The 26,730-nt window shown below is 44.3% G+C and overlaps 1 protein-coding gene across 6 annotated transcripts in view; it reads left to right on the forward strand.

Annotated features, from left to right (window-relative positions):
• casz1 (castor zinc finger 1) overlaps window positions 1-26,177 on the forward strand; it is a 91,537-nt gene extending 65,360 nt beyond the window's left edge. For 3 of the 6 annotated variants that reach the window (XM_041846319.2, XM_041846317.2, XM_041846320.2), the window contains 15 exons: window positions 355-445; window positions 3,274-3,438; window positions 5,961-6,133; window positions 6,636-7,528; window positions 11,322-11,457; window positions 11,917-11,980; window positions 12,993-13,147; window positions 13,426-13,548; window positions 15,487-15,810; window positions 16,350-16,557; window positions 17,535-17,706; window positions 19,349-19,497; window positions 20,164-20,395; window positions 21,311-21,625; window positions 22,496-26,177. In XM_041846319.2, coding sequence (XP_041702253.2) covers window positions 355-445; window positions 3,274-3,438; window positions 5,961-6,133; window positions 6,636-7,528; window positions 11,322-11,457; window positions 11,917-11,980; window positions 12,993-13,147; window positions 13,426-13,548; window positions 15,487-15,810; window positions 16,350-16,557; window positions 17,535-17,706; window positions 19,349-19,497; window positions 20,164-20,395; window positions 21,311-21,625; window positions 22,496-23,781 — 4,486 coding nt within the window. In that variant the 3' untranslated portion in view covers window positions 23,782-26,177. The remainder of the gene's footprint in view (window positions 1-354; window positions 446-3,273; window positions 3,439-5,960; window positions 6,134-6,635; window positions 7,529-11,321; window positions 11,458-11,916; window positions 11,981-12,992; window positions 13,148-13,425; window positions 13,549-15,486; window positions 15,811-16,349; window positions 16,558-17,534; window positions 17,707-19,348; window positions 19,498-20,163; window positions 20,396-21,310; window positions 21,626-22,495) is intronic. The other 3 variants (XM_041846318.2, XM_041846321.2, XM_041846322.2) reach the window with 3 other exon arrangements.
• Window positions 26,178-26,730: the final 553 nt, after the last annotated feature.

Genomic DNA, 26,730 nt, shown 5'->3' on the forward strand with positions numbered 1-26,730 from the left:
AGGTTAAGGTTCGTGAATAGAAACAGGTGTTTCCCTTCATGAAGGTGATGTTTTTGTCCGTTTGCTCACTAATCGCCAAAAGAAAAGGAAGGATACACCCAAGAGAAATAGGGAGGGACTTTATATTCAGACAATACTATCATTGCAAAATAGCATGCATGATTTTATACCACAATAACATAATTTTTCAGCCCATTTTTTGTGAAAATAACTTATTCTGCTCTATGACTGTCTTCAAAGAAGAAGCATTGGAGTGTCCACAGCTTTTACACCTGTAACTTGATTAGTCATGACAAAATCAGTCCACATGGCCCATGATGTAACTCTGTACCCTTTTTGTCACTTGACTTCCAGGTTCTCGGGGAGCCAGCACTGTGGACATGTGCATTGTGCCTACCAATACAGGGAGCATTACCACTGCATGGACACGGAGTGCAACTACCAGGTGAGTAGCTGTGTGCTGAACACCCCGTACATTGTACATGTTAGGACACCCCTCCTATGACAAAAGTCCCGTGCTATGACAAGTTCTGTAAGAATGTCCTACAATGTACACCGTACAACCTGCTGAACACCCCTAAGGTGTACATTTTAGGACATTCCTATACCCTATGACTTAAGTCCCTACTCCCTCTGATAAAAGTCACCACTCCCGATGACAAAAGTCCCTATTACTTATACAAGGTTTTGTAATGTTGTCCTAAAATGGACACTGTACACCCCCTATCTAGGTGGCCTAGTCAGACACATGTTTGCCTTGTTTCCCCATCTCCCACAAATTGCAGGCTTCGCCTCTCTCTAGTCTAGGCCTTGCCTCGTGTCACCATGACAAACGAGATAACAGCGGCGGGGGTAATGCTGTACTCTTAACAGCCATGGTTCAGTGCCTCCAAATGTACTGTACTGCGCTGTGCTGTACTCTACTCTACATCCCCTACTGTCTCAACTTCAGCTAGCGAGAACCCATAGAGCCGGTGTCGCTGGGTGATTCAGAGACGTCTCTATAACTCACTGTCCCATTCACAAATATGGGGAAGTGTATGAGCACAGAGTTTGAATTCTCTTCCGTGTCTTCCTGACCTCTCGACGGGGAAAACTACGGGTTCTAGGATATACAGAGATGAATAATATGTCATCACTTCATCTCTGCTCATGCCCAACAAAGGCATGCACAGATGAAACGTTGTTGACGTGTGTCCGCCGAACAGGTTATGACTGCTGGCACTCGTCCAATTGAGAGCAAAGCTTTTTTTCTCTCACTAAGCTGATTCTGTGCACGGTTGGTCTTTGACAATTGGCTTTTATCCTGGGTTAATTGTAAATATGCTTGAAATATGGTTCCTTTTCGATGTGTTTTTTTTATTTTCCTGGAGACATCTGCCGTTGCTCTGGGCCTGCTTTTAATCCCCTTTCACGTTATTAATCTTGTCCCGGTCCCAAGAGTTGTCATGTACGGCACGGGGAGGGAGGAAAACAGTGTTAAGGAGATCAGAATACAGGCCTGTGTGTTTGCATTAGCATATGGTCTAAAAGAGTTAGGCAAACACAAGCGTATTTGTCAAAAGACGTCAAATCCTCACACTACTTGAGCGGTATGTTTTTCCGTCTTTCCGTCCGCTTTTCCGAGTTAAGGCATCTGTAGCTCTAATCACAAAGCATGACATCTAGACTTTCATTATTTTCACAAGTCATACTTTCACTGTTAGATAAGATGGATACTTGGCTGAATATAATGGAGAGAAAAAGGGCTTTGAAATGATTTCAAGTCGTCCTTTAGAATCTTTGTTTGGGTTATCAGGTCAAGTCCCCATCTCTCATTGACTTGAAGTGCATCGCTCAAAATCTAGACATTTGTGTGTATATATCCGCCAAAATTGGCCAAACTAAGATGAGCAGCTCCTTTGGTAGTGATAACTCATGAAATGTTACATGACACACTCCTGGAATATTATCCTGCTGCCAGGCTCAGTGGCATTCTCCTTTCATGGGCCTGTGTGTGCATCCACTACAGTGGTGGGAATCCTAAAATACATGGTGCAAGTCAAGTGGCTTCCAGCTCCCAGACTCCAACTGAAAAGGAGCTCTTCTACCCTAGTCAGCTTTCACCAGGCTTATTTTGGCTTCCATAACTGATTGAACGCAGTGGGATGTCCACAGCTCAACTTCTCACCTCGTCCTCATTTACTGCCAAAGATAATCATTCCCAAAATGAAATAATTGTTCTATGGAAAATCAATAGATCAGTTATTAGTGAGAAATCCTCAGCCAGAATGATACAGTACTACTGTAAGTTACAGGGTTAAAGAAGAAACAACTTCAGGGGTGGGAAATGGGTCAAGAACTAAAGAATAGCAACCAGCTGCCTTTAGTTTCCAATATCTTTTACTTGGGCCTTGGTGGAACACATGATTGACACACCAGGAATTACCATACTTTGTAGAAGCAATTGTATGTGTTTTTAGAATGATTTAATTATTTTTTTCCCCCTGATCTATCTCTCTACTGTACATAAATATGGATGTAAGTAGCTCCAGAGTCATTGATTCAGGCTTCTCTAGTTACAGTTCCTGTAACATCAGCTTAAGCCCAATTACGGCAGATTTGGTTGCTCTAGGTCTCTCCAGAGTCCCTTTTCTGTTTTTATTCTCCGCTCCTCAGTGTAGGAGGCTTTTTAATTTTGAGGAGAGTATCGTAGCATATTCCCTCCTTATTACAGCCAAAGCCGGCGCGAAAACCGCACCGTTAATGCTTTAATTAAAAATGGAATCATATCTCGGTGAGGGAATTGAAAGGGAAACCGTTTTTTTGGTTAGCTCATTTGTTTGTTTGTTTTGTTGTCTCTTTTTTCCCCCTTTGCACGTCTGAGAAACCATCTGCATGGAACATAATTTTGCCGAAGCCAGGAACATCGGAACTGTGATCTTGCATGTCAAGTGATCCATCTTAATTAAAAAAACAGAGGGAATGGAAAATAATAGAGAAACAGGCCGAAGACATTCCGCACACTCCAAAAGTCCCACTTCTTAAATATGTCTTTGTTGCTACCTATCAGTGCCACGTACATAGTTCTGTGCATATAGAGGCCATATATATAAATATGAATAAAGTCCTTAAAGAGAGTCTGGCCCTCTCCATTGCAACACACACAGCCTCATCTCCTACTTTGCAAGTTGGCTCCTGCGCTTTGCAGCTTTTTCCAGAGCAATAGTGACTTGATTTTGTGACTATTTAAATAAACACCAATCTGTTGCCGTGCGTTTTGTCCCTTGGCAGAGGTTCACCAGCAAGCAAGACGTGATCAGGCACTACAATATGCACAAGAAGAGAGACAACTCCCTGCAGCATGGCTTCATGCGCTTCAGCCCACTGGACGACTGTAGCGTCTACTACCATGGCTGCCACCTCAACGGGAAGAGCACCCACTACCACTGCATGCAGGTAAACACATATGCACACATACACTCTTACACACACACTCGAAAGATATGCTTATGTAAAGGACATCACGCTGCTTGCTTAGCCAGTACCATTTCCTCCTGATTCGGCTCCCACCGAGGCTGGAACCCAGGACTTCTGCTTTGCTAGAACACGTGACCGCCCTCCTGAAGCATCTTACCAGTCGGCGCCACGCGAAAAGCTAGCTATTTGCTTGCGCAAGTGGGGACACTTCAGGCTGAGGAGTAAGTTTCACACATCCCAATGTGCTACATTCATCCCTCAAACGTACTCAACAGCGACCTCAGTGCAACTTTAAATCCCGTTCACGGCACAACTATAAAGGACGTCACACTGCTTGCTTAGCCAGTACCACTAACTCCTGATTCGGCTCACAACAAGATTCAAACCCAGGACCTCTGCTTTGCTAGCACATGTGACCGCCCTCCTGAAGTGTCTTACCAGTCGGCGCCATGCGAAAATATAGTTATTCGCTGGCGCAATTGGGGACACTTAAGGAGTAAGTTTCACACATCCCAATGTGCTACACTTACAAACACATATACACACTCTTGTTTCACACACCAATACGGTATACACACATGCACACACAAACACATACACACACACATATGGGCACTCCGCCACACACATTACAGACCCATGACCATTGCCACCTATGGAGATCTGAGGCTTCTTGTGAAATAGGATTTTGCAGAGTCATGCATAATTCCTTGATGTTGCATTCCAGAGCCACACACCACAGTACCGGATATACGGTACATACTGGAGTCATTTTCCTTGGATTGGCTATTATTACAGTATAAAACAGAATATACTGTAGGTAGGGATACCTAGCTATACAGATTCAGTGTGTCTATGCTTTAAAGGGATAGTTCACCCAAATCTACCAGAAGCCTATAAGGAAAATTATTGTCATTTTATTTCTCCAATAATACCATTTAGGGGAACATTTGGGGTGGCATGGAGGGTATAGCATAAACTCCTCCCACAGAAAACATGAAAAAAGTTGTGAGCAGAGACATGGCCCCCATGCCAAGCCCAGGGAAAACCAGGCCACTCAGGCATGACAAGACGCACACCGATGAGCTCTCCGAGTCTTGAGAGCTCTGCACTCTAACTGCATCTATAAAAGGGAATTACACTTCTTCCACTTTTTCCATTAAGCCCAAATTGCCATTTAAGAGCAGTTTTGGTGCGTTTGACAAAAGGTGTCATAAAGTAAATAAAATAAAAATGAAAGGGATGAACCCACGTCGTTGCAACAGCGGCGGCAGCACTCTTCCCTCCCTCCCCTACTCTCTCCTCGCTCCTTAATTGGCATGGGTAAAAATTCAGTTAGTTGTTTATATAAACTGAAAATTTTTCATCTTTTAGTACCAAGCGACGAGTTGAAGATTATTCCCCCCACCGGATTTGTTTAATTTTTTTCCACATCTGCTTATTTTCAAGGTGTCATCACGCCGAGTGCTTTCTCACCGGCAGGCCAGCAGCCCAGGGCTTGGATGGCCTGAGATATATTCTTTTTTAAACCCCCCTAACGGCGTAATTGTTATTAAGACGTTTCAGCCCTTGTTTTAACAGGCCTGAGAACCTGCAGATGTTGGCATAAGGCACCTCTGATTTAGTGGGGAAAAAACAGAGTGGCATTTTTTTCATTGTTTGACTCAATATGGAGAAGTTGCCCCTTTTGCGCCGGTTAAAAAGTGCCAGGGATGATATACAATTGCTGCTTTTAATTCAAACATTAGCTGTATTTCCCTCCGGGCCCCGAGGGCTCCTGAGTACCAGAACATTTTAAACTAAAGAAAGTGACAATCAACCTGCCCACCTCTTACCCCCCTCCTCTCCTCAAGTTGCTCTGTGAGGTACAGTGAAGTTGCGGTGATTGCACACTGTAGTGCTCCGAATATGAATAGCATCTGCTTAAAATAAAGCCTTAAATGGAAGGTATTTTTTTACCACACACAACCCTGGTAGTTATACCACTGACTCTTGCTCAAGTTTGTCACGTCGCATTGTTTCAAACAGGGCAGGTTTGCCTTATTTAACTTGACATGATGTTTGATAAGGTCTAACACAGACAAGTAGCTGAACATTAAAAAAAGGCCTCTGTCCGTCTTACCATTTCTAGGTCACCAGAGACTTTCTTACCACATTGAGCTCATTTCTCAACAGAGCCTTTCTCAGTTCTCTTAATGGTCCCGCTGTGAAAAAGTCTGACTTATTCAGTGTTCCAAACCACTGCTATTTGAACTAACAAAAACAATGTGAATCAATGCTAGGTTGCCTCTTAAAGATTGATGTCAGAGATTGATTCATTGATGTCAATAAAGTTGAACGTTTGTCTCCACACCTCTTTTAGGTCGTTATGGTAACAAATGATGTTCTCAATAACCTACCTGGTTAAGTAAAGAATAAGTTGATGAATGAATCATTAATATGTCGATTTATTTGCCTATTACTGAAAAGCTCCAACCCCACACTCCCCTCTCTATCTGCAGGTGGGTTGCAACAAGGTATACACCAGCACCTCCGATGTCATGACTCATGAGAACTTCCATAAGAAAAACGCCCAGCTGATCAATGACGGCTTTCAGAGGTTCCGCGCCACCGAGGATTGTGGGACGGTGGAGTGCCAATTCTACGGGCAGAAGACCACCCACTTCCACTGCAGGTCAGGAGATCAGAACACAAGGGTTCCCTCAGTAATAGAGATAGAGATTGTATTTATAGGTGTCTCTTTTCACCAGGTCTCAAAGCTATTTGAGTTTAACTCACGCCAGCCACTTTGTTTAATGTGTGCATCCATGATGGCTGTAGTTTGTATCTGCTTCATACTATGAGTTCGATGAGCTGGGAGGCTCCACATAAAAAAATTGGATTGTAATAATTGAGATTGAAATTGAAAACATGTTTGGTTTTGTCAAACAGTAATTTGGAATGGATCCTTAGCTGGCACAGTTTAAAGCCCCTCTGGTAAATTGTGAAAGCGGTGACATGTCAATAGGGTTTTATTGTGTCACCTTCCTCCATTATGAAGTATTTTGATTTTGTGGCTTCAATCCACGACTGTCCCAAAAACTTTTCCACTATACTGAAAGGTCCTTGTAACTTAGCATCTTAGGTGACATCTTTTCAACTTTTCTCCCTGCTTCCCTCCCTCCCTCCTTCCCCAGGCGCCCGGGGTGCACCTTCACCTTCAAGAACAAGTGCGACATTGAGAAGCACAAGAGCTACCACATCAAGGATGACGCGTATGCTAAGGACGGCTTCAAGAAGTTCTACAAGTATGAGGAGTGCAAGTACGAGGGCTGTGTCTACAGCAAGGCCACCAACCACTTCCACTGCATCCGCTCCAGCTGTGGCTTCACCTTCACCTCCACCAGCCAGATGACCTCCCACAAGCGCAAGCACGAGCGCCGCCACATCCGCTCCTCGGGTGTCATGGGCCTCTCCTCGGGCGGCTCCTTCCTGATGCCCAAGGAGGAACCCGGGGACGAGTCGAGCAACGACGACCTCATGGACTTCTCTGCCATCAGCAGCAAGAACTCCAGCCTGAGCGCCTCGCCCACCACCCAGCAGTCGTCCAATGGGCCCGGCACTCACCTGCTTGCCACACCCACCACGGTGATGTCGTCCTCCGGCGGTGGCCACGGCGGCCTCAAGCCCACCTCCTCGCTGCCGCACTCGGCACGCATGTCAAGCCTGCTGTCCCAGGCGCTGCCCAGCAACATGCCTGTGGCACTGGCGCTGTCCAACAGCGCCCTCGCCGGTGTCAACAACCCCTTCTTCCCGCTCATGCCCCGGCTGCCCATGCAGCTGCCCCATTCGGCCGCCAGCCTGATCTCGGCTGTGTCGTCTGGTGCCCACTCCATGCCCACCGACTCACTGTCCCAGGGCGGCTGCTCCTCGGCGGGCGGCGATGGCGCCATGGCATCCACGCCGACCTCCTACGCCTCGGCCTCTTCCATCATGGAGAAGATCTCGGCTAGCAAGGGCCTCATATCCCCAATGATGGCCAGGCTGGCAGCGGCTGCCCTCAAGCCCTCTGGCAACCACCAAGACACAGGTGGGTGATTTCAAAAATGGTATTCATTGTCCATGGTGTCCCATGTGGCTCAGGTGTTAGAGCATGGTGCTTGCAATGCTGGGGTTGTGGGTTCGATTCCCACGGGTGACCAGTACGAAAAACGTATGCACTTACTGTAAGTCGCTCTGGATAAGAGCGTCTGCTAAAATGTAAATATTTATTGTCTATACAATTTACATCTACGGTAAAGGAATGTGAGATGGCTCAACACATTATTACACAGCTTGTTGTAATAGTAGCTATGCACTAGCATATGTCGGACATTTTATTTTTCTCTTTGCATTTATACCTCTTTTTTGGGGGGGTTGAGCTAGCTACTGCACAATTCTTTCTTCACGACATGCTACCATAATGGGGGGAAGACGCAACCCCCACTCCCCAAACCCCCCCAAACATTAGTGTGGAGTCTAAAAGCGAGAGCTAAAAGAGTGCACACTTAGGTCACCTAACCAATATCACTGGCCCACGGTGGAGGTCACCTAACCAATATCACTGGCCCACGGTGGAGGTCACCTAACCAATATCACTGGCCCACGGTGGAGGTCACCTAACCAATATCACTGGCCCACGGTGGAGGTCACCTAACCAATATCACTGGCCCACGGTGGAGGTCACCTAACCAATATCACTGGCCCACGGTGGAGGTCACCTAACCAATATCACTGGCCCACGGTGGAGGTCACCTAACCAATATCACTGGCCCACGGTGGAGGTCACCTAACCAATATCACTGGCCCACGGTGGAGGAGAATGTAGCAGTCACAAACTGCTCGTTCTAGGCTTGAAGGGGCATACTGAAGGCGTGGTTCACTGCTCCACACTTGTTATTGTGCTGATGGTTAGCTAGATACCTGCAATCCATTTGCAGATAAATGCGTTGACAGAGAGGAGAGTGGGCCCTGTAAAAGTATCTTACGGCGTTCGGAGGGGGCTCCTGGGGCTTGTGTTGTACATGTTTCCTCATCAGTGGTCTCTTATCTGTGTGTGCGCTCGTTCCGAGCAAATGGAGGTGGAATGAAATTAAGTTCAGAAATTGCAAGAACAAAAACCTTTTTTTTTCTCTTGCTCTTTCTCTCTCTCTATAAACTGATATAAAAACAGAAATTGCTCAGGCAGAAATGACTCAGTGCACCAGAGCTTTCAGAGAGAGGGTGGTTTTTTGCAGAATGCAACAGCAGACACATACAAACACACACACACACACAGGCACAGGCACACACACAGTGACACACATACAATTTGTGCTCACAAACAACAACCTCATTGGCATGCATGCATACTCCAAAACACACACGCACACAGTGCACACACACACGCACACACACACACACATTCACACACTATTTTGGCTCAGACACAAACAACCACTACTCATTACAAAAATAGCAAATAGAGTAAATAAAGATGTCTAAACGACAATAAAACAGTCTCACACTGTCACAACTGAGCAAAAAGAAAACGGGGCTACAGTCCCGAGCTGAGACTTTAGCAGGTGGGGTGCGGATTGGAAAATTGGGCTAAGACAGGAGAGCGTCTCCGCATGCCGGTGGGTTGGAGGATTAGTTGCCTGGTGGTGTTGTTGGAGAAGGACGGGGCCCTGGGAGAGAGCAGGGCAGCTGCTCGGGGGAGGTGTGATCAGGCAGCACAGGCTGTCAGTCGGAGCTCCACCTCTGGGCCTCCAGGCAGCAGGTAACAGGGGGAGAGAGAGATTGAGAGATAGAGGGCCTGACGGGGAAGAAGGGCCTCCTCAGATGGTGCTGGCTCCCATTCCGTCTCTCCACTGCGCCAGAACACGAGGGGAGCTCAGCACACACAGGGCTCCTCGCACAGAAAACAAGTATGCTGTTTCGTTCACTTTTTTAAACAGCAGAAATAGAGAATATAGACGTTTTCAGAGGCACTTAGGGGGTTAGGTTTTCTCTGAAGTTTCACTTATTGTTCGCAAAATATGTGTGTGAACAGGACATTTGGGCTAAATTGAAGAGGAAGTGGTTATGGCTCACAGTGTCAAAAAGGTTTGAGAAACAGTTCAGCGTTTGGCTATTTTTAGATGTTTTCTTTGTTTTGTTTTTACGGGGCCTATCTCTTCAGTGGTAAACTAGAATGTCTTCTTTTTTCATGGGTTCAGTATAGACTGCTTTTTATCAGTGTTTCTCACCAGTTTACCCCTAAAAAAAAAATATCTTAAAGATCCAGGCCTCTGAAGGGTTTACTAATTAGACACAGATTGAAAATGATCTTTCACGAGCTCTGTAACTTAGCCGGAGTAATTACATTGTGGTACGTTATTCCTGGAGAACATCCTGAAAAAACACAGCGTTGAAATCTACTCATTTTCTTCCTCCTTTTTTTTGTGGCAAGAATCTTTGCCGAGATCTCTAAGCTCAAGCAAGATGTGTATGATGTACTAATATATTTTTATTTTGATGAACATTCACTACTACATTTTCTCTGATGTGTTTAACTGAATGTCTATGTGTAGGTCACGTATTCAAACGTTGTCCTCGATATGATGTGCTCTCATCTGGTCTTTGGCTTGATGTAATGTCCAATGACAATTTGTCTGGCAAGTTAATCATTGGGTTTCTTTTTTGGGGGAGTGGGGGTGTAGTGACCATACAATGACCTCACCCCAGCCACAAAACGGCCTCTCTTCGACCCCCTCCTCCTCGTTTCCCAGTCCCCCCCCCACCACCACACCATTGTCAGCTTAAAATGCTATGACACTGACACATCCCCATCTCCGTCCCTTAGCTTTGAGCTGACAAGGCCCAAGACTGGCTTTTCCACTCGCATTGCCTTTGATATGTCTCTGGGTCATCTTCTAGCCAGGGACACTGGTTCCAACTTCCCACTCACATAGCTGCTTTCTTGCAGGGCACATAGTTGGCCCTCCGCGACCTTGCCTGTCACAATACGTCACTACCAGTCACTACCAGGCCCTGTTTCCTAAACAACACGGCCCCACACGATACCAATCACTGCCGATGCACTCACTCAGCACACAGGCCTAAAAGCCCATGCCAGGCACTCCTTCGCTCTCTTTCTTTCCTCTTCTTTGAATAAAATACCACTTACTGTCTACCCAAAGCCCGGCTTTCTCTATATAGCCCGAGGAGAAATTAATATTTCAATCACTTGGGGATTGAGGGGAAAAAAGCTCACCTTCCTGTCAGCAGTCTTTGCCCCCGCCCCGCCTCTCGTCTTTATTTATTTATTTATTTATTTATTTATTTATCATCCCGTTGCTGTCCTCACTCACGACATCATCTGCTGAATACCTATTCGGAGGAGAATCCGATCTGGAGGTCACGCTATTTGAACTGATCTGATTGGCTGTCAGCTCCAATCTGACCGACATAGCCCTGTTCTTCTTGGGCATGCTCAGTTGGCATTGGCTGCCTGCCGTTGTCAGGCCAACAAGGACCAGGCAAGGAAGGAAGGGAAGGGAAGGAGGGCGGAGGGGGGAGGGGGGGGCAATCGTAGACTGCCACTTTCTCTCAGCATTAGCATCCGACTTAATGACCAGTTAAGAGGCAGCCTAGCAAATGAGTTGTGACAAGTGCTGCTGAAAAAGGAGTATTTTCCCCTCATATCTCCCGCCTCTCAATCACCATTTAAAGGCCTTGACGGCCTGACATCATTTCGCAATAATTATCACTCTGAGTATTCTTTTCGGCTGGGACAGGAGTCAGATTGGATCTCGTCACAGGGTAATAATGCTGACCAACAATAACTTTGTTGTCGCTCTCTCTCTCTGGCTTCTCCTCAGGGAATGGGCTGGCTGGTTCTTCAGCGAGTCTGTTCAATCTGGTTCAAGTGAAGCAGGAGCCAGTCGACCATACCTCTGGGGCTTCCCAGGACTCCATCCAAGAGCACAGCCTGGACCTGAGCAAAAAAGACCACAGGTAGAGTCACAGGGACACACTCCTAAGGTTTACCCTTAAAAAAACGGGTTTACTCCTAAATGAAGCAATGTTATCTCAATGGGTGTGAGAGCACTTAATAAAAATTATGAAAGTGGGACTGCAGCGTTGCGAAGGGGATGCGATTTGTTCACTAACTCATATTTCTGAAAGCAGTTTTGACCGAATTATGATTATTAATTTATTTTTTATTTCTCAAAAACGACTATGTTATCTCGATTTGCATCTCAATTTATGGCCTCCAACACGTTTCTCCATCTCTCACTGATCTCACGCCACGGATGTTGACATAAACCTTAAACTCCAATCTTCCCTGCAAAATGTTTTAAGAAGTTGTGTTTTTGCTCTTCATTATACATGCACACCCTCCTGTGATAAATAATAATATTTACTGTTCTTATGCAAATCTTGACTAAACATTGTTTATTTTCCTTGTTCCAGTAATGAATCAAACGGACACCCTGTACCGGGAAATACATCTCTTTTATCCTCGCTTATGAATAAGGTAAGATCCATCCATCAAACGCTTTTCATCCCCAAGACAAATTAGCGGGACGCACAGGGCCTCTGTTTGTTTTTTAATGTTTCACTGCTAATAAGATGAGTTTGTACATTTACATTTTCCAGCCATTTTTCATACGGTGTAATTCCACCGTACCTCTCACAAATTAATATAATGAACCAGGAGCTGGGTGCCATGCCAGATATATAGAGATGTTTGTTTTTTGATGAGGTGTTTTGAACTCGACATCCATTTTTTCCCCCTCCTCCTTTCCCCTTTTTTCTTCCCCGGCTTCCTATCACTCTATATTTATTCATGGAGTTTGTAAATTATTTGATTAAAAACTCGAGGGGAAAAAGAGAAACAGTCACCCTCATTTTTTAAAAAGAGTAAATGTTTGCTGAGGGATATTTAAATGTGTGATTTTGTGAAGATTGAAATGGACATTGTTTTAATCATACATCTTTTCTGACTAATACAAATGTGCAGGCGGTTCCCATTACCTTGATGATTTAAAGAGTTTTCTGGCTACATTTCTTTGGCAAACAAACTCACTCTACTGGCTAAGGGTTTTTTCTTGCCCTTCTGCTTGTATTCTTGTATCAGGAACACACTCAAACACACTCATGAGTGGTTTCCACAAAGCGGCCGTTGAGGCCTGACGGGAGATGGGCTTGATGATCAGATGTCCTACAGCTCTCCCCTTCATGTAGGCCTTTTGGGGTCCCGTTCCGAGCCACCACATCACATAAAGCACGCACAATCGCTCACAGTGGACACTTGGCATGCGCACTTGGCCTGTGCTCAAGCAGAAGCCGGTTGTTTGTAAACTCGGCTGAGCTTCCGCTCTGCCAAAGTGTGTGTGTGCGCGTGTGTTTGCGTGCGTTTGTGTGTGTACGTGTGTGCACTCCTGTGCGTGTGCGTATACCTATGTACATTCCATGTGTGTGTGTGTGTAGCTGGCGCTCAGCTAACCCTGCCGCCGGCGGTGCTTTATGTGCTGTGTGTTTTGCAGATGAACGCCGGCTTCTTCAGTGCCCTGAACCTGAAGACGGAGATGGAGATTGGCCAAGGGGCAGACACCTCAGAGGCAGCGCAGTACCTGAGCCGCATCATGAAGAGGCCCATGCCAGACAAACCCAGCGAGCTCTGGAGGACATATCTGCGCAGGTACTTAAAATGCTCAAGTACTTAGATTTACTTACTAAGGGCCAGTTGCCTGGACACAGATTAAAGCTATTTCAATTAAGATTCTGCTTTAAGTATGTTTTTTAGTCCAGGACTAGGCCCTTAGATCAGTTAAGTGGAGATGAACCTCTCAGATAGTATAATGCTTCAGAGGGGTAAAATGCTTGTCATTGTATTGATTTTATTATTTTCCCCTTTTTGTATTATATATCTTTTTTAATACTAATTGTATCTCTTCTCTGTTTTTCTGCTGGGTCAAGGTTCGACACGGAGGACTTCTGCGAGGCCCAGTGTGACTTCCTGCAGAAGGTCCACTTCCACTGTCTAGTGGAGGACTGCGGGGCGCTCTTCAGCACGGTGGACGGAGCCATTAAACACGCCAAGTGAGTGTGGTGGCACTGCACCAGAAGACTAGTCCATATGATACACTGTGCCATAGGCATGTGTCTTCTGGCTGTGCAGATTCAGAATCAGCCATAGGTCTCATGCTTCTTAATGGTCAACCCAACCCATGTTGATACAATAAAACAAACATACTGTACAGTGGGGAAAAAAAGTATTTAGTCAGCCACCAATTGTGCAAGTTCTCCCACTTAAAAAGATGAGAGAGGCCTGTAATTTTCATCATAGGTACACATCAACTATGACAGACAAAATGAGAAAATCAAATCCAGAAAATCAAATTGTAGGATTTTTAATGAATTTATTTGCAAATTATGGTGGAAAATAAGTATTTGGTCAATAACAAAAGTTTCTCAATACTTTGTTATATACCCTTTGTTGGCAATGACACAGGTCAAACGTTTTCTGTAAGTCTTCACAAGGTTTTCACACACCGTTGCTGGTATTTTGGCCCATTCCTCCATGCAGATCTCCTCTAGAGCAGTGATGTTTTGGGGCTGTCGCTGGGCAACACAGACTTTCAACTCCCTCCAAAGATTTTCTATGGGGTTGAGATCTGGAGACTGGCTAGGCCACTCCAGGACCTTGAAATGTTTCTTACGAAGCCACTCCTTCGTTGCCCGGGCGGTGTGTTTGGGATCATTGTCATGCTGAAAGACCCAGCCACGTTTCATCTTCAATGCCCTTGCTGATGGAAGGAGGTTTTCACTCAAAATCTCACAATACATGGCCCCATTAATTTTTTCGTTTACACGGATCAGTCGTCCTGGTCCCTTTGCAGAAAAACAGCCCCAAAGCATGATGTTTCCACCCCCATGCTTCACAGTAGGTATGGTGATCTTTGGATGCAACTCAGCATTCTTTGTCCTCCAAACACGACGAGTTGAGTTTTTACCAAAAAGTTTTGGTTTCATCTGACCATATGACATTCTCCCAATCCTCTTCTGGATCATCCAAACGCACTCTAGCAAACTTCAGACAGGCCTGGACATGTACTGGCTTAAGCAGGGGGACACGTCTGGCACTGCAGGATTTGAGTCCCTGGCGGCGTAGTGTGTTACTGATGGTAGGCTTTGTTACTTTGGTCCCAGCTCTCTGCAGGTCATTCACTAGGTTCCCCCGTGTGGTTCTGGGATTTTTGCTCACCGTTCTTGTGATCATTTTGACCTCACGGGGTGAGATCTTGCGTGGAGCCCCAGATCGAGGGAGATTATCAGTGGTCTTGTATGTCTTCCATTTCCTAATAATTGCTCCCACAGTTGATTTCTTCAAACCAAGCTGCTTACCTATTGCAGATTCAGTCTTCCCAGCCTGGTGCAGGTCTACAATTTTGTTTCTGGTGTCCTTTGACAGCTCTTTGGTCTTGGCCATAGTGGAGTTTGGAGTGTGACTGTTTGAGGTTGTGGACAGGTGTCTTTTATACTGATAACAAGTTCAAACAGGTGCCATTAATATAGGTAACAGTGGAGGACAGAGGAGCCTCTTAAAGAAGAAGTTACAGGTCTGTGAGAGCCAGAAATCTTGCTTGTTTGTAGGTGACCAAATACTTATTTTCCACCATAATTTGCAAATAAATTCATAAAAAATCCTACAATGTGATTTTCTGGAATTTTTTTCTCAATTTGTCTGTCATAGTTGACGTGTACCTATGATGAAAATTACAGGCCTCTCTCATCTTTTTAAGTGGGAGAACTTGCACAATTGGTGGCTGACTAAATACTTTTTTCCCCCACTGTATATTCAATGAGGCAAAAGTCTTTGATCATGTTGATCATTATAGTCTTGGTTGTTTATTACAGTCCATTGTGTAAAAGCCATTTTGTTTAGAAAGCTTTATACAAATGTTAAGCCGATAATTAGAGTCGATGACTGAATGAAAGCTCTAACTTAGCGTGTCCCCACCATGTCCATCTGTCCAGCTTCCACCTACGAGCCACGCTGAAGGTGAAATCGGAGCCTCACTTCAACAAAGTCAAGGACTGCGGCGACAGAGCATCCCACCAGTCCACCGCCCCAGTCTCCATGGCCAACAACCCCCCCATGGACGTGGCCAACATGTCATCATCGTCAGGCGGTGGCTATGGCTCCTCGCCCTCCCTGCTGGCATGGAAGCAGCTGACGGGCAGCATCCCCCAGCTCAATGCCTCCATGCCTAACCTGCCTGCCAACTCGCCGCTGGCCACCACCTCTCTGGAGAACGCCAAGCCGCAGGTCAAACCAGGCTTCCTGCAGTTCCAGGACAAGTAAGGGACCGTGAGACTCGTAATAAACACGCATGGAACACTTTGACTTGAGCGCCTTTATTGAACACGTTCAGGCAAAATCATTGACCACTGACATGACAAGTTTTATTTTTATTAGGCTACATAAAAAATGTAATTATAAAATGAAAGAATGTTTTAAGAATCGTAGGTTTAAGCAATGTAGGTTGTTATGACCTGTCATGGCAATATACTTTAAATTAAATGTAATAGATACATGGATTTTGATATTCTTGGACTTTGGAGATCCTGTATTCCAGGGCTATTCAACTACCAGCCCTCGAGTGCCAAAGTACGGCTGGTGTTCCTATCCACCTGGTAGTTCATTCATCTGGTATAACTAATAATTATATAATTGATTGGTCAGAGAGTCAACTCACCTGGCGTCCCAGGTCCCTGATTAGACGGACAGAATGAAAACCAGAAGCGATTCATCCCTCCATGACCGTAGTACAGAAGCCCTGTCCTATTCTGTTTAGAAAAAGGTATTGAACATACCCCCCTTTCTTTTATGTTTTTTGTTCATACAGTGACCCTTGCCTGGCCACTGACTGTAAGTACTCCAACAAGGTCCACTTCCACTGTCTCTTCGGGAACTGCAAGTATGTCTGCAAGACCTCAGGGAAGGCCGAATCCCACTGCTTGGACCACATCAACCCTAACAACCACCTGGTCAACGTTCGAGACCAGTTCTCCTACTTCTCCCTCCAGTGTCTATGTCCCAACCAGGTAGGTCCCCACCTGCTCACTCCAAGCACCAGCAAACTACTGTCATATCATCAAGTTTTCTAACCATGAATATACAATCTATTAGACGCGTATTTGAGGTGATTTAACTCGAGTCTTTCCGAATCGCTCCTCGTCTGTCTTCTGTCTGCTTGGAGACGACAGTCGACTCACCCCGTAATGTCTGTTTATATGTCAATGATGTCATTTTGACTGCCGCATTCTCCCCTCAGAAAAGGCCAATTTAGCTGATATTACCCAATAAATCATTGTCAGCCGCACAATAAACAAGGCTGTCTTGAATAGGGCAAAATCTGGAAAATGTTTCTCAAATTAAACCCTTTAATGGAGGCTCCTGCCTGCCTCTCGTGAGCCGATATTTGGAGGATTTTTTTGTAAATGAATGAATTCATTAATAATGTGTCTAAAATCATCCTCTCACTTAGTGTCCTCCCTCCACCTCCACTTCCTCCCCTCCCTCCCTCTATCCACCTGAACAGAGATAATCCTATTTAGCCTGGTTCCTATGGGACACACAGGCCAGAAACAGATGGTGGTGTGGAGACAAGTTAAAAAGGGAGGGGTGGGTTAGAGAGGAAAAAAGGTATTTGCTAGACCGATCCTTCCAAATGTATAAGTGTCAAGTTAGTGTTAGTGTCAAGGTGTGAATTGTTGGTGGTGTAAAGTAATATAGATGTCCATTTGAGCAATCACCAGCACGCCAAAATCTGTTTATTGTAGGACTGTAGTAACTATAAATAAAAATTGGAAAGTTAGTTGATCAGATATCAGACCAGAAACTGGTTGGGAATTCAACAAGCTTATCTCTCAACATGTTGTTCTGTAGTTAATGAATCCATAATTTGTATCCACAAGTCAAGTCGATCATCAGCAACTTAGGTTTAAAGTCATTGTTCTAGCCTGTTTCCCAGTCTTACATTGGATTGACCCCCTCTGTCTCTCTGCCTTCCTTCCTCCAGCACTGTGAGTTCAGAATGAGGGGCCATTACCACTGTCTGCGACCCGGCTGCTACTTTGTCACCAACATCACCACCAAGCTTCCCTGGCATGTCAAGAAGCATGAGAAGGCAGAGAGACGCGCCGCCAACGGCTTCAAATACTTCACCAAGAGAGAGGAGTGTGGCAGGCTAGGTAAGCTTTCAGTTTAAACTAGTCTCTTTGTCTCGCTCTCTCTTTTTCTTTCTCACTGCTAGGCCAGTGAGAGATGTAAGGGTTAAGGGTGTGAAATCAAGAGAGATGTAATGATGTTTCCACATTGATTTTCAGTGGACGCTGCGAGCAGATATTCTCTCTGTGCGCCTCAACTGTCACAGAGAGAGCTACTCCCAATCCTGGCAAATGTTTTGTCACACTATCGCAGAGCAGTTCACATGGCATAAAACAAGTCTGGCTCGTACTGAACTTTTTGTGCAATGTTTTGCATAGGCACTATGAATGTGAAACCTTATTTTCCTAGTGATTACATTGTTGGCACTGTAACATATATATTTGTTGTTTTCTTTCTCTTATAACTTAAATGTCTGGTTATATGTTACACTAGACTTGAATGCATATGTATATATTTATAAGGGACAAACACACTAAGGTTGTTTTATCTTTTTGCCTGTCAGAAATGAGCAATTACATACTTGTTTGTGTGTGCTATGTGCTTTTCTCAGCCACCCCTCATCATCATTCCCAAATGATTTTAGAAGTAATCTCTTATTTCTGGCTGTTCTAACACAAATGAAAAAGACAAAAAGGTATTGTATTGTTCGGTTTCGGAAAAGTAAAAGGGATTACTAAAGCAAGCACCCAAGTTATAAAAAATGGATGGGTTTAGTGGTATCCATGGCAGCAACATTCAACTGAACACGGCCGATTATGTTACCTGGATGGGTCTCATAAAGGCCCTCGACGTCGCAGTGGTTACAGTTATTGACTCAACTTTGCATGGTTAAAGTATATGTGCAGTGTTACTGTGTACAAAAGCTATTGTTTTGTGCACCTGGTCCCATGGTTACTGACATGCTAGCGCCTGCCCAGCATTTTACTCTTTCAATTATTTCTGCCTGCTTTTATATAATGATATTTGGAGGAACCAACATTTAATTTGAAATCATAAAGCAATTCGAAAATGGCTCCCTAAAAGTGAGGAAAATAATAAAAGAGGAAGAATCCGACAACATCACAATAGTGCCATGGCACAAAAAAAGAAAAAAGAAAAGACAACAATGCCACAATTTTGAAAAATGAATTTAATATGGCAATAATTGTATATTTACTTTGGTTTGCAGGGGTGTGTGCATTATTGGCCTACACTGCATATGAGAATGTATTTATGTAAATTCCTAATTGAATAAAGGATGTCACTGTAATAAAAGAGCTCCACAGGTTTAGTCCACGGCAGCCTAGACTGGCTCAGTGTGACACTGGAGTCATCTAATCTAATATGCCTCCTACATATACATTTGTTTTTGTCCCGGCTATGTTATGATGCTGAATCTAAACCAGAGTAGAGCTTCTTAAAAATGGGATTTTACCAGGTATTCAGAGCGGGTCGTAAGCTTTAGTTAGAGGACGTCTTTATCAGGACACTTACACTTTTATTTTTTTCAGCTGCTTTGAATTGTAGTTTGGGTGATTCTCCGAAATGTGCCAGGCTACACCAAATTCATATGTGAAAACATCACATTTCTCACATACTATTGAGTTCAACTCTGTGAAAACGTCATATATAAAAATGTCAATTTCTTCACCTTGTGATTGAAACCGTGTACTTGTCTCTTTGCAGGCTGCAAGTACAACCAGGTGAACAGTCACTTCCACTGCATCCGTGAGAGCTGCCAGTTCTCCTTCCTGCTCAAGCACCAGATGACCTCGCACTCCCGCAAACACATGAGGAGGATGCTGGGAAAGAACTTCGACAGGGTTCCGTCCCAGGTAACGAACACAGTGTGTGTGTGTGCCACATAATGTTCTGAACAGTGTAATTATTAAGAAAAATATGTGGGGAGTTTCCATAGAACCATTGCCGGTGATAGTTTGCATATTGAAAGTATGCAAAAACACGCAGTTCCTCACACACCCTTTCACTGAAAAATGTGACTGTGGCAACACGTGTCATAAAGATTTGTGTTTTATCATTTTCCATTGTGCTTCCTGTTTCCATCATTTTCCATTGTGCTTCCTGATGGATAATGAGTAATGAACACCTTTGGTGACACTGTGCATTTTTTATTTGTTTTAACCTTGATGTTACAGTAAATCTATGAGATTTGTGTCAATCTCAAAAAAGTATAATGGAGGTACATTTTTTTCACTGAAAGTGTCTCTAAAGAACTGGGTTTTTACATACTTGCAATATGCAAACCACCACCAGCAATGTCATTGTTATATCAGTACTCTATGTTGATGTAGTGCCAGTATACGAATGCCTGACAGTTGGTGCCCCGTGAGAGGAGAATATCTTACATAAATGGGGAATCCCAACATTTTTATATATCAATAAATATAGTGTTTAATAAAGAAGAATCCTGTGTGAGGAACATTCCCTACAATATGTATTCCTGACATAGCTGTGTGTCCCCCCTGTGTGGCCCTCTATAGGTGGTGTCCCATGGCCAGAGGGCTGATGACATGCAGCACTTGTCGGGCATGGGCTCGGGCCTCATGGGCAGCCACCCGGGGATGACCACTGGGTTCTCCAGCATGATGGACGAGACGGATGACTACATGGACTACATGGGCGGGGGTAGCCCTCTGTGCCTCTCCTCTGAGTCCTCCAATCAGGACCGCAGCTGCAGCAGCACCCCCGTGGGCAATGAGAGCTCCCCAGCAGGTGAGTTGAGGAGCGGGGGCAGGATATAGAGGCTAGGGTTAGCAAGGTTGGTTGAGGAGTGAGTATTGACATTGTGGCCATAGTAACTTGCATAAGGATGCATACTGTAGAGTTGATAACAAGAAAAACAATGGATTTATGGACAGTGTTGTTTAGTGAAATTATGGCGATATTGTTTTATTTCAGTAAAAAGTAAATTGTCTATCAAGTTAAAGAAGCAAGTAAAACTTGGTTATGAAGTTAGAATGAAGTAGTGTTTTTGTATTGTAAATCCAGCGTAATTTACAGTACCATTAGAACACACAGGACACAGCCATGTCAATTCATGTCCATATCTCATCAAAATCATCATTTCCTGATTTAGTAGTGAATTCCATTTTTACAAATACTATTTCAAACAATAAGAAGAGTGGGAAACCAATCAAAATCCATAAAGTAAATGTTCCCCCTTTCTCTTATTCTGAGGCCATTTATTTTATATTATTCATTTTCTACAGTAATGACTTAAATTATGGCAATGTAAGTTTGATATAGAAGACTACATTTCCCTTTTACCTGAAAGCTATCCCTGTGGCAACAAACTTCTCAGATTCTCTGCTTTTCAAAATCTGATCTTGCCTTCATCAAATGAGTTTCACATTTCCATTATTTTGTGTCAAATGTTATCCACCATTTTCATCATTGTTGCTTTGGCTGGTGTTTGCTTTCTTGATTCGGCTTCATTTTGTATCATTCTCTTATCTTTTCCCTTTTTCCCTTCCATCCCTGTGTGTGTGAATGGGTCTGTGTGTGTGAATGGGTCTGTGTGTGTGAATGGGTCTGTGTGTGTGAATGGGTCTGTGTGTGTTTGCGTTTACCCGTCTGTCTGTTTCCCTTCCCGTCCTTCTACACTTCCTGGTCATCCTGTCTTTCCAGGACCAGGCTGCCCGGTCACTACTGCTCCCTCTATCCCCGCTGACACAAGCACTCCCCAAAATGCACCTCCTCCACCACCTCCTCAGCCTGGACTCCAGTCTCAGGCTCCATCTTTCCCTCCTGCCCTCCTCCGACCTCCTCTTCCCTCGCTCCCATACCTCGTCTCTCCATCCTGTCTGTCATACTCTCTGCTCAGCGCCTCTCTCGGAGCCACTCGGAGTGTTGTCATGCCAACCAACACACCAGCTTTCAGCCCCATCATTGCCACTCCGTCTCCGGTTAAAAATGACGTCCCTATAGTGCAGGATGCTGCAGGTACTTATCCCGACGCAAACCAACATTGTAGCTGTCAGTGTCAATTGGTGTAGATGTAGTCTACTTCAGTGTGTACTTGTTTGATCCAATATGACTTCTCAAAATTGTTGTTGAAGCTTGGGAGAAAGTCAATGGGGAAAGTCACCATGCAAACATTATTTGGGAAAACTGTGAAAAAGTGAACATTTGGGAAAAGGTCTGTAAGCCTGAAGAGGTCAGGATATAGGGTCTAGATGAGACATAGACATGTTTCTGTTTGTTTAATCTTTATTTTCCATTTTAGCCATTCACTTATTCTCATGGAGCTTGGTCTTACGTCCCCATTACGCGCAGGTTATGCACAGTATTCCCCTTTGGTATTTACAAGGCTGTGGAAACAGCACCGTAAATTCAGCACCTGTAGTCCAAAGCCGCGGTCTTGTTTAGCCTCCATTAACGGGCAACGCATCAGCCGCCTCTTATTTTAATCGTGCCCCCAGTTTTATCGAGGCCCCTGCTTCCTGTCGAGTCGAACAGGGATCACATCATTAGCAGTGACTCCAGGGGACTCGGCAAGGTGGGCTACCCCTCGTAAACCAAAGGCAGATAAGAGGGACCGCCAAGATCCACATCTCTGCCACTGTTTGGAGGCTGTAGACACCCAGTAAAAATGTAAAGTACCGATTAGCAGCAAAGTCAATCTATCATTTAACCCCCCCCTTCTTAGTCGATAATTTGTAAAGACAAAAAAATATATACAATTGAGAATGTAGGACAGCCTCTCGGAGATTCCGCAAAGGAAGATCTCCCCTTGATCCAGCTTGTTTAGTGTGCTGTACCACTAAAAGCTGATCAGTTGTGGAGTCCTAATATTCTTTCCTCTCTCTGTAGGCAACACCATATCCATCCCTACGGCCACCGGCGCCAAGAAACGCTTCTGGATCATCGAGGACATGTCCCCCTTCGGCAAGCGGCGCAAGACGGCTTCTGCGCGCAAAATGCTGGACGAGGGCATGATGCTGGAGGGCTTCCGCCGTTATGACCTGTACGAGGACTGCAAGGACTCCGGCTGCCAGTTCTCCCTGAAAGTGACCCACTACCACTGCACCCGCGAGAACTGCGGCTACAAGTTCTGCGGCCGCACGCACATGTACAAGCATGCGCAGCACCACGACCGCGTGGACAACCTGGTCCTGGACGACTTCAAGCGTTTCAAGTCCTCGCTCAGCTGCAACTTTTCCGACTGCCAGTTCTCCGGCAACAGCACCCACTTCCACTGCCTGCGCTGCAGCTTCCGCTGCACGGACAGCACCAAGGTGACAGCCCACCGCAAACACCATGGCAAGCAGGATGTGATCAGCGCCGCCGGCTTCTGCCAATTCAGCTCCAGCGCTGACTGCGAGGTTGCCGACTGCAAGTACAAGCTCAAGTGCTCACACTTTCACTGCACCTACCCCGAGTGCAAGCACACTGTGGTGGGTATGTCCCAGATGGACTCCCACAAGCGCAAGCATGAGAAGCAGGAGCGCGGCGAGCTGCCATCAGTGTCTCCCCGCCAGGAGGGGGCACACCATATGGGGGGAGGAGTGTCCGCAGTGCCCCACGCCTCCATGGGCCTTCCTCCAGGCTCTCCCGGTGGCCTCCCAGGACTCTCCCACCACCACCATCACCACCATAACAACAACAACCATGCCCCCTCCATGCTTTACCCCCCAGCCAGCGTGGCCTCTGACTACAACCACCCCTATCCAACCTCTTTGGTAAGTCTGGACAGTTCTCTCAACCTGGGCACTGACACCAGCAGCTCCCTGTTCTTCCTGAAGAACGCCGCTGGCCTGGGCCTCAACGACTCGCTGGACCTGAGCAAAAAGATGCAGCATCACCATGACCCGAGCCTGACCACGGCTGCTGGGCCCAACCCTATGCCGCTGCTAGGCCTGCCCGCTCCTCAGGACGACACCACGGGGACATCGGGCGACCCCGAAGATGACCAGTCGCCCGAGGAAGAGGCCAACGCAGAGGAAGATGAGGAGGATGAGGAGGATCTGAACACTGACTCGTACGAAGATTCAATGCCACAGCCCGACGGTGACAACAAGGACAATGACGAGAGTTTTGACACTTCCTTAAACCACACTGACACTTCCCAACTGGAAAAGCAAGAGGCCGACCCATGAAAGATACTATGATACTGAAGAAGAAGAATCCTGTATACTATGAACAAACAAATTAAAGTGGCCTCATTTATCAAGGTTAGGGACACTGCAGATGACAACAAGAAAACAACAACAACAAGAAATTATGGCCCAAAATGATTTATGATGATGTTTACAAGATGACCAACAATATTAATTTAATTATCCATAAAAAAAATGAACAGAGAAACAAACAAATTAGGCCCTCTTTTACACGTGGGGCAGCAATGTAAACATTTTACTACACAGCAGTCTTTTTGTGTGCGTGCATGTTTGACTTTAATTTATTTTACTTTTTTGTTTTTACCTTTTTTGTGCGTGGAAAAAACGATAAGAAAAAAAAAATCTCTCTATATAACTATATATGTATGTGTGTGTGAACTTTTATATACAACATAAATTACTGGTGCAGTCTTTACATGAACTGCAGGACCCTTGTTAACAATGAAAGGGAAAGACATCACTGTTAAATTACATTGAGGGAAAGTTCTAAAGCAGAATGTGTTTGAACATTTGATCCTATTTCTGTATTAATATTATTATTACTACTATTATTATTATTACTACATTAAGTGCAGGGGTCTGCATTAGTGTTTTGGCTTGTACCCTTCTCTCTTCATCCTTTGCAAGGTTATTTTTAATTCTCAATGTACATTTTCAAATAGAAGTGACCAGTGACTGTGTCCTCAGTCTCAACTGCAGTTGGGCATAGATCTCTCAGCAAGCATTGCTCTGTGTATGCAGCTACCTGGGAAATTATGTTAAATTCTCACCAAAATCAAGCTTGTGGACATGCAATTGTAACCCTTACCCCCTGTCGAGGAACCTATTAAGTTTGCATATGGATAGTGCACTTTTATATAAACAATGATAGATATTCAAACATATTTAAAGATATTTTTGTTACCATATGCATCATTGCATTACGATTGCGTTATACTTGCATAGTAAAATCAAACAGCTCAGAATATTGATTTAGAACTAGGCGAGGAACCATCATGACTAACTAGCTGGGGGTCTGAATGAACTGACCAGAGAAAAGATGAGTCACTCAGATGCAATGGGGAATGACAGAGGTAGCGTCAGGGAGTGTGTGTTTGTTTGAAATGTACAGACAGAAAGCAAAATGTGTCAATGTTGGACATTTTGTTTTCCATTTACTATGGCTGTGGTTGAGCGCCTATTGTAACGGTTTTATTTAATATTTATGTGACCTTGCAATGAGACATTTTTAGGGTGTTCTAGCACTTTTTAGATTTATCTTCAGAAAAAATATGGCATGCATCTTTTAACAGGGAATTTGCTTTAAGATGTCGTTTTAGTTCACTTTGCTTTGATGCACAAATAGTTGTTAAGTGTGACAAAGAACTGTTGTTCTGTGTTTTATTTAAAGTAAGGACTGATTTTATTTGCTTCTGTGATTGGAGGATTTAAATATGAAATGGGCATGCCCGAGTTATGGTGGCCTAATAACGACACTAATAAGAACTGTGATTTCAATTAATTATTAAAACATGACAATGCTCAGATACTGTAGTACTAAATTATCACACAAAACACGTTAGTCTAACCTATCTTCAGGTTTACTGGGGGGTGAAAATTGTTATGATGAATTATTTCTTGAATATGGCTTTGGAAAAAATAATCATAATATAGGGAATTATGTGTGTAGATTGTTATCCACAAAATATTGTTTAGAGAAGAAAAAAAGTTTGTACAGTATTTTCTTCTGTAAAAAGACTATATATGAACAAAATGCTCTTTGATGAACAGCTTCCTTTAAAAATAAAACAATAAAAGGAGAAATGAATAATAAAAAGTAAAACATTGAAATAACCCCACTATAGTTTGCTTGTGTGTGTGACCTTTTTGAAATATAATTGTTCCCCCCTTAGATTTCTAGAGGAAGTAAGTCAACCTGGTTAGGACCCTTGCCATACTGTAGCACTAAAGGCAGTAGGGTGATTCCGTTTTTTACCTTGACATTTTCAAAGCTAATACAAAAAAAAAACAACACTGATTTAGACCTACTAATGGATGTTTCTGGTTTATTTAACACTTTGTTTTATTCATTTTTCTGTTTGTCATTTTTGTGTGTGCTTGTAGTTTTTCATTAATTTGATTTTTTTTGTTGACATTTTACTTTGCTGTGGGCATACATGCCTCTCTCACGGGCTGAATTGTCTCCCTGGACTCAAATGCAAGGCAGTGCATCACTTTTTATTTATTTTAGTTTTTCTGACAACATTTTGGGAAAAGCTATTGGGCTGGGAGACATTGTGCACTTGAATACAGTTTATGTGTGTGCCTGTGTGTGTGTAAAATAGCAGGATTTGTAAAAAGTTGAAAATAAAGAAACCATAATTATTATAACGATACATATGTACTGCTTAGTAGTGCTTTAGCTCGATGACGTCTGGGGTCAAGTGTTGTGGGGGAAGTCCCAGAGTACTGACACTATCAAAACCTCATGGGGAGAGAGACTAACCCATATACAGTAGCTGGAGCAAGGCATGAGGACAGAGAACTGGTCTCTCTTTCTGTGATAATACTTAGAATCTGGCTAGTCTCTCTCCCCCCGGACAGAGACAGCTAATAGCAGAGAGACCTGTGGAACTGCTGTGGTCGCTTAGAGCTACAAGGCCTCGCTTCATGTGACCTTTCCTCATTCTATTCTTCCAAATGCTTTTGTCCCAGTAGACATTGAAAGTTTGTCCCAGTAGACATTCAAGTGAAACATCTGCATCGTTGCAGATAGCAGAGAATCAACAATATTTGTTGTCAGGCCGCCCAATGAGGGCTCGCCTCTGGTCAGAGATGAACCAATCAGAACCAATACAATTCAGAGTTTGAAATGGGAATAGTCTGGGGGTGAAAGGAGTAATTTGCTGGTGCCAACAAGATGGGTCTCTGTGTCCCTTCACGAAAGGA

This window comes from Coregonus clupeaformis, chromosome 24 (genome assembly GCF_020615455.1).
Source record: "Coregonus clupeaformis isolate EN_2021a chromosome 24, ASM2061545v1, whole genome shotgun sequence".
Lineage (NCBI taxonomy): Eukaryota > Metazoa > Chordata > Actinopteri > Salmoniformes > Salmonidae > Coregonus > Coregonus clupeaformis.